The 7,636-nt window shown below is 54.9% G+C and overlaps 1 protein-coding gene across 1 annotated transcript in view; it reads left to right on the top strand.

Moving 5' to 3' along the window:
• LASP1 (LIM and SH3 protein 1) overlaps positions 1–7,636 on the top strand; it is a 46,761-nt gene that overhangs the window by 1,955 nt on the left and 37,170 nt on the right. The window contains exon 2 of the mRNA XM_006155869.3: positions 5,310–5,404. Coding sequence (XP_006155931.1) covers positions 5,310–5,404 — 95 coding nt within the window. The remainder of the gene's footprint in view (positions 1–5,309; positions 5,405–7,636) is intronic.

Raw genomic sequence — 7,636 nt, forward strand, 5'->3', positions numbered from 1 at the left:
CGCACATCCCCGCCCTGGGGAAGACGTGGGGGCTGCCTCTCAAGAGGAGGGAGTGTGGATCCCTTGGGGTGCCCTGCCCAGTTCTTCTCTTGCTCATTTGGGCTGGAAAAGGACATTCAGGTGGGGGTTGCCCTGGAAGTGGGAGTTGGTGTTGTCTACTTCTCCCCCTGCACTAAGCAGGCGATCCATAATGCTCGGGTGTCAGACCTGTTCCTTCCCAGGCAGTAAAGGCAGGTACCTGGAATGGAGAGGCAGTGCTGAAGGATTCTGGGCTGAGACCTGGGAGGGGGGAACATTCAGTCCCAGAGGCGCGGTTGCTAACCAACTTCCCAAGGCTTTCCTTCTTCCAGTGAGTCAAATGAGACTCCTCGGCTTCACTGCACTCCCTAAGGCACTCAGCCCACTGTGTGGCCTGAAGCACAAGCTGTGTCCTTGGGGTTAGCCTTTTCTCCTCCCTGAGCCTAATCTCCCAAAGGCACAGGTAGATAAAGGCCATGTCACCTCTGAAGGCCACCCTGCCCCCAACCAGCCTGCACTACCCAGTGTGCTTTGCATCCTGGATAAATATGTATTGCTGATGACGTTGTTTGAGGAAGGAGGTCGAAACTTTGCTTCCCTGGAGGACTTCTGGGATTAGAGCTGGGGGAGAAACAGGGTGACCTCATTCTCTCATTCATTCAACAAATATTTATTGAACACCTACTTTGTATCTGGGGACCTGCGTCGTCAGGAACTTTGCCATGTTCTTCTCCCCTGGCTTGCTTCCCCAGGCTTCTGTAAATAGGTGGAGACGTCTGCGGCCTTCCCCTGGAATCCCCCATTAGGGCTGGTTCCGTGCCCCTGGTGGTCTGGGCAGCCTTCCCCCCTCGGAGGGAGCACCATCATTATGGCCTGTGCCCTGCTCTCCCCCTGAAGCTCACAATGCCCCCTGAATACCTCGTGGCCGTCCATTCATAATCACAGCTACTCCTTAGTGGAACGCGCCAGGCTGTCTTCACAGCGCCTCACAAAGCAGAAGTGAATCCTTCTGTAAACATGAACCCGTAAATGGAGGCTCAGAGAATTCACCCACCACCCCCCCCCCCGCACCTCCCAGAGACAGAGACGGAGAGACAGAAAGTGAGAAGTCACTCCTTCCCCCAGGAAGGATGGCCACGCCACAAGCTCTTCTCCTCCATTCTCTTCCTGCGATCTTAAGCATGCATGCACTTGCCCCCAGTGTGAGTTTCAAGCCACTGGGTCCAGGACTCAAACTGAGGTCAGCCACATAGGAGTCCAGGGACATAGCTGCTATGCCATCTGCTGGCCCTATAACCTTTTCTTAGCCAGAGCTGGGTTCACATTCGGAATTTTGCTCAGCTCTTATGCTGTTGTGTTTGTAAAAGGTACTTCTATTTACATGATCCCATTAATGCCAAAAGTGGATCTGAGCCCTTCCTGACCCTGTCTGCAGGAACCTTCTGGGCCTGGGGTGGAGCTGGGATATTAGGGATTTCTGGGGTGCAGCAAAGATCTGTGCCTTTAAGCCTTTAAGTGGCCCAGGTGACCGATTGAGCTGGGCTGGTGACCCAGCCAGGGTGGGGCTGGAGTTGCCCCTGGAGGAGGGAGAAACTGTAACCCTGGGTAACAGGAAGGGAGGGTAAGGTCTCATACTCTAGCCCTGAGTCACAGCCACCCCGGCAGCCTGGGGCAAGGTGGCAAGGTGCCAGGCTGTAGGCTAGTGACCTGAAGCCCAGTACATCCCCCTACTCAGGGCTGGGCAGGGACAGGGGCTAGCCCAGGCCTAGGGCAAGTGATGAGGTTCCTTGCATGGCTACTATCCCCCAACCCAGCCTCCATTTCTGTGCAGTGGGTTTTCCGTAGAATGGGTTGTAGGCAGGCAAGGGAATAATGCCAAGGGTGATCCTCCTCTGGAGCCCGGGGTCTGGGCTGAAAGGCTTTTAACTGGCACCAGAGGTTTGTTCTGGGGCTGTCCAGTGTCCGTGGATAGGGAAACTGGACTTTGCAGGCAGTGGGAAGCACCGGGATCACATGCCTCTAGGTGCACTTTGCTCCCCTGAGTCCTGGATCCCAGGAATGCATTCTGAAACCTTTTTACCTGGAGCTTCTAACAGAGGAGGGCTCCTGCTCTGGGACAGGCTCCTGGGGACTCTGGGCCACCGTGGGAGTAAACTGTCCTTTTTGCCTGACAGTGCCTTTCACTAGGCCTCTCCAAGACAGGGACAAGGTTTCTTTTCTTTTCTTTTTTTTTTTTTAAAGAACTATTTATTGGAGCTGGCAGGTGGCACGGTGGTTAAGGGCGCTGGTTTCCCACATGGCCAACCATGGTTTGAGTCCTGGACCTGGCGGCTTACTTTCTCACTCTGGCCCTCTCTGGTCAAACTAGAATAAATGAACAAATGAATAAAGTTAAATAAAAAATAATCCTTAAAAATAAAAAGAACTATTTATTTTACTTATTCATTTTTTAAAAATTTGATCAGAGAGAGACACAGAGAAAGAGAGAGAAGGAAAGTGAAAAGGCAAGCCACCAAGTCCAGGACTCGAACCATGGCTAGCCATGTGGGACTGTCCAGTGCCTTAACACACACGCCACCTGCTGGCCCCAGGGACAGGATTTCTTTCATCATAGAGCCTTGGGGCCCAGTCCAGGCTTGGCCTACAGGGCTGTTGGATGACTGGCCATTTTCTGCCTCTCCTCCCCACAACTTTCCTATCCCAAAGAGGACACAGTGGCAGGAGTGGCTGGATTTTCTGAACCTCAGCGTCATCTTCCAGAGAGTGGAGGGGAGTGACACAGAACAACTCAGGTGCCAGGCACTGTGCGGGGCACGGAGCCTGCTTCCGTCATCACCCCTCCCGGCGGCACCTCTGGAGACAGTGGTTTTTGCTCCCCCTTACCAGCATCCTAACTGAGCAGGAGCAGGCACTTGGTCTACTCTTGCCACATTCTGCTCCTGAGCCCCAATGAGGGCATAGGGGACCCCTCTCCTATTGCAGCCTCTCGTGGGTCTAGCTGAGTGCAGGGAGGGGGTCTCTAGGAGTGATGTGATGGAGACAGGTGCCATCCCTCTGTATAGGAGCTCGCCTCCAAGTAGCAGCCCAGAGAGGCCTTGTGGAACCCCTGAGTTGAGTATTGGCCCTGTGCTCTGTCCCCTTTCTCCAACAGGCTGGGCTCCAGAATGGGGACTGACCGTGTGCTAGGGTAGGGGTGGCCGTCTCTCTGCCTTGGTCTCCCCAAGGCTATCAGGAGGCCGCCTTGGAGGTCCCCCACCCCGGGACAGTGTGTATTCCTGCGAATGTGTGTGTGAAAGTGGGTCATGGTCTGGATTCCAGAGAATGTTTTTCCTGGCAGGCCCCTGCGGGGTAGGGGGAGGCGGGGGCCCAAGCAGGGGCATGTGCTGCTAAGCAGGCAGAGGCCAGCAGACTGGGTGGTGACAAGGCCGGGGCACTCTGCCAATGCCTCCCAGTCACTGGGGGAGGGCTGGGGCTGTCACCTTGGGGGGCCTGTGGAGGCAGGGACCACCCTGTTGTAGTTTTCCAGTGGGCTGTGTGTACTGGGGTTCTGCACTGGAAGAGTCTGGAGTTGCCATGGGAGGTGCTGGGGTTCTGGGGTGGGGGGGCCAAGCTTAGTCCAGCCATCTTTTGGCTTCCAAACTTCCAGCTGACCTTCTTTCCAAAGAGAGCGTTCTCCGATCACTTTGTTTGATATTCTGTTAGATGTTACCTTTGGGTCTCCTTGATCAGGAAAGTACCCTATTGGAAGGCAATTGCCCTGGTAATTGAAGTGGGCCTTGATGGGGGAGGTTGAACTCCAGCTTTCCCCTTCCTTTCTGCTATTCCCACCTCCTAGGGTGTCACAAGCATCTTTTGGTTGAGGAAACACTTTTTGAAAGCATCACCTTGGGAAATTCCTTGACAGGTGGCCAGGAACCAGTCCTGTGGCTAGGCACCTTCAAACTGCTCTCCTGGCCCCTCCTTGGTCACGTACCACCTCCTCTGGGGACCAGAGGCATCTCCCTTGACAGCTGGAAAGAGAGGCAGGGATAGGCTAGCCAATTACCTAGGCAGCCTGGGGTTTGGGGTCCTGGCAGCTGGATCCCTGGTTGGTTGGTGCCAGGGGTGAATTTACATCTCATTTGCACGGATTTGCCTGAGCATCCACCTCCTCAGGGGTGGGGTATCCTCTCTCCTCTCTTGACCTTCTATTCTGTTCCCTCCATTGACCAGCTACCTTGGACTGTTCCTGGTGGCTCAGTTCCAGGTCCCTGTGGGGCGTTGCTGGAGTCTTACTTGTTCCTCATTCACACTGGGCTTGGGTTGGGCACTGTGAAGCTCCCCACCAAACCCCTCACCAGCTGCCAGGCCCCTGAGCTGCGGTGCCTACACCTAACATTGAGCACTCAGAGGTGCCCGGTGCTCTGCTGAGGGCTTCGCGGGTGCCTTCTCATTAATCCTCGGCAATCCCAAGAGGGATAGGTACTTACTACAGAGAGGTGCAGGGCCCTGCCCAAGGTCAAACAGCGAGTGGGGTGAGCTTCATTGTTCACTGTGGGGGGGCCTGGCTCCAGGGCTTTGAAGCACAGTCTCCTGTGTCTCTGTGGGGGGCTGGCTGCTGGGTGAGAGAAGGATGCAGGAAGGTAGACAGCCCGTGAGTGTGGTGCCTAGGGCCTGGGCCCACCCCCTCCTCTGGTTGGATATGTGTGGGGGTCCCCACAGGAAGTGGGAAACAGAGCTGGTGTTTGTAGGGCTGGTATATGTTTGTGTGTGTGTGTTTCTGTCTGTCTGTCGGCCCTGATGTGGAAGCTAGGAGTCTGTGTGTTCTGGATGCATGCATGTACATGCACATATGTGGGGGCTGGGTCCTCCTCTAGGCCTGGCTGAGGCTGGAGGAGCTGCCCCTTCCTGTTCAGCGGCTGCTTCTTAGCAACCCTAGTGCCGCTTTGCATAAGCAATGAGGCCTCTCTGGTTCTGGGAGAAGAGTGGTCAGGGGAGGTGAAGCTGACTTTCTTGGGGCTGCTGCCCCCTCTAAACTGGGCTCTTCCCTACTCCTCCTTCCCGCCTGCCCTTCTCCCGCTCTGCTCCAGGCAGCTCAGGTGGCTGACTGGTGGGAGGCGGGAAAGGGGAGGGGAGTGTCCTCAGTTGCCAGAGCCTGTGACCTGAGATGCTCCCGCTCCCAGGGCTGATCCCATGTTCTCCCCACAGCTGTGTGCTTAGGATCATCCTTGTCCTTGGGATGGAGTGCTCCTGAGCCCCCCTTCCTTATGTCCTGGGGTCTGACGAGTGTCCTCCTCTGTCTCTGTCCGCAGTTCTGGCATAAAGCATGCTTCCATTGTGAGACCTGCAAGATGACACTGAACATGAAGAACTACAAGGGCTATGAGAAGAAGCCCTATTGCAACGCGTGAGTCCTGTCCCGGACAGAGGCAGGGGCGGGATGGACACCTGGCTCCCTCCCCAAGTTCTTCCTCCACTTTCCATACCCACGAGATGTCCTTGTACTTGATACACTTTAATCACATCTTGTCCTCACAACAGCTGAATGAAGGGCTATTATTCCCATTTTACAGATGAGGAGACTGAGACTTGAGAAAGGGAGGGGACTTTTTCCAAACCCCATGACTGGTGAACATCTGTTAATCCTTCAAACCCAGTCTCTGGGTACTGAGACAAGCATGTTCTCTGCACTGCACCCTGTGGCAAGATACGTGACCTGCCCTGTTTCTGCCCAGTCGTGCCCGGGGTTGAGGACTCGATTTCCTTTCTCCTGCCTCATTGCTCTCCTCGGAATAGCAATTGACAGGCTTCTTTTCTCACCTGGGTACCTCCTAGGCCTTGGGGGTTAATTCCTCTAGTGGATCCTTCAGGAAGGCTTTTTGGAGCCCTAGCTCCTGCTCCCGGGTGTTCATTTCTCGAGAAGTTGGGGCAGGATGAGCTCTGTGGCCTGGCTCAGGACCGACCTCTCCCCGGCCCAGTGAGGGAAGCCATGGAGGCTACTTTGGAGTGTAATGAGCTTTTGCCCTGGGACCTGCAGCCTGGCCTGCTAGAGGTGGAGGATTAGAGTGGGGCAGAAGGGTGGTTTGTGGTAGAGGTCCCCCAGTCCCATGCAGCTCCAGGAAAGGCACCCCGGAAGTTAACCTTGTGAATAGCCAGTGCAAATCTAGCATCAGACCCTGCTGCCCAGCACAGGCAGGACCTCACAGCCACCCTGCTATGTGGGGGCTCCAGAAGGTTGAGTCGTTTGCAAGTAAGTGACAAGATCAGTATTCAGATAAACTTAGGATCTGACTTGAGTCCTGTTATCTATTTTTTTTTTTTAGAGGTTTTTGCTAGGGTGCATGTGCTCCCCAGAAAGACAGAAAAAGACAGCGAGATGGAAAGTGAGAAATTACCCCCCAGGGGGAATGGTCACACACAATCCCTTCTCCTCCATTCTCCTCTCAGGATCTTGGGCATGCACGCACATGTGCCCAGTGTGAATTTAAGCCACCGGCTCCAGGATTCGAACCGTGGTCGACTAACATGGGAGTTCAGCGACATAGCCATTACGCTAACTGCTAGTCCCACCCGTTATCTTTTTTGAAAGTTTTTTTGCTATTGGGCAAGTGCCCTCTCCAGAGACAGAGGGAAAGTGAGAAATCACCCCTGGGGGAGAATAGACATACCACAATCCCTTCTCCATTCTCCCCTTGGGATTGGGGCAGGCAAGCACACATGCGGCGTGATTTTCAAGCTGCCAGGTGCAGGACGCAACCGTAGAATTGGCCATGTGGGATCCATGCCTTGAACCTCCATGCTGCCTGCTACCTGCCATTTTTTTGTTTTTAATACTCAATCAGGAGGCTCTTTGCAGCCAAAGTTCACCCAGAAAAGGAAATCTAGGACTTGTCTAAAGGGGCGGGAGGCCTAAGCCCCTTTGTAGGGCTTGCTCCTCCTTACGGCACCCACACTCCGCACCCACACTCCGGCTGACGCCACTGTGCCATCTCTTTGGGGTTCCGTCATTCAGCAAACATTGTAGCCAGCCTGGGCAGGTGCTGGGAAAACAGATTTCTATTCCAGGGAGCAGTAGGCACCTTGTCCCGTCTAGAAGGACTGGGGCACTGGGCAGGCTGCCTGGGGTAGAGGAAGGGTCACAGCTCTGTCCTGGCTCCTCCTTCAGCTGCCCCTTGCCTTCTGTTCACTTCCACTGTTCCTCTCCCCCTTCTAACCCCTCTCACCCCCCCACCAAGGGAAATAGGACATTCTTCAAATTCTTAAGGGCTCACACAAGCCTGATTCTCTGCCACTTCCTCTCTCCATTGGGGACCGGGGTGGGGTTCAGAGAAGCCAAGGCAGTTAACCCCCTGGCTGCTGGACCACTGCAGGGCTAGATTCTAAGCCTCCTTGGGGGCTGGCCTCTGGAGGAGCCCCGGTGGTGGTGGCAGAGGCACGCTGGTTCCTGTGTCTTCCTCTAAGACTCTGCTAGCCTAGAATTCGGTGAGCAGTGGGAGTTGGAGAAAGAAATCAGACTTGGCCTTGTTTCCTCTGCATTTTTAACCTAGTGCCAACATCCCAGCTTCCTGTTCTCACTGTCTTTTGGGGAGACACCAGAAAGTGAGCGTGGGGGGGGGGGTCCCGTAGAAGCTGGGGGGGG

Source organism: Tupaia chinensis, unplaced genomic scaffold (genome assembly GCF_000334495.1).
Source record: "Tupaia chinensis unplaced genomic scaffold, TupChi_1.0 Scaffold000477_1, whole genome shotgun sequence".
Lineage (NCBI taxonomy): Eukaryota > Metazoa > Chordata > Mammalia > Scandentia > Tupaiidae > Tupaia > Tupaia belangeri.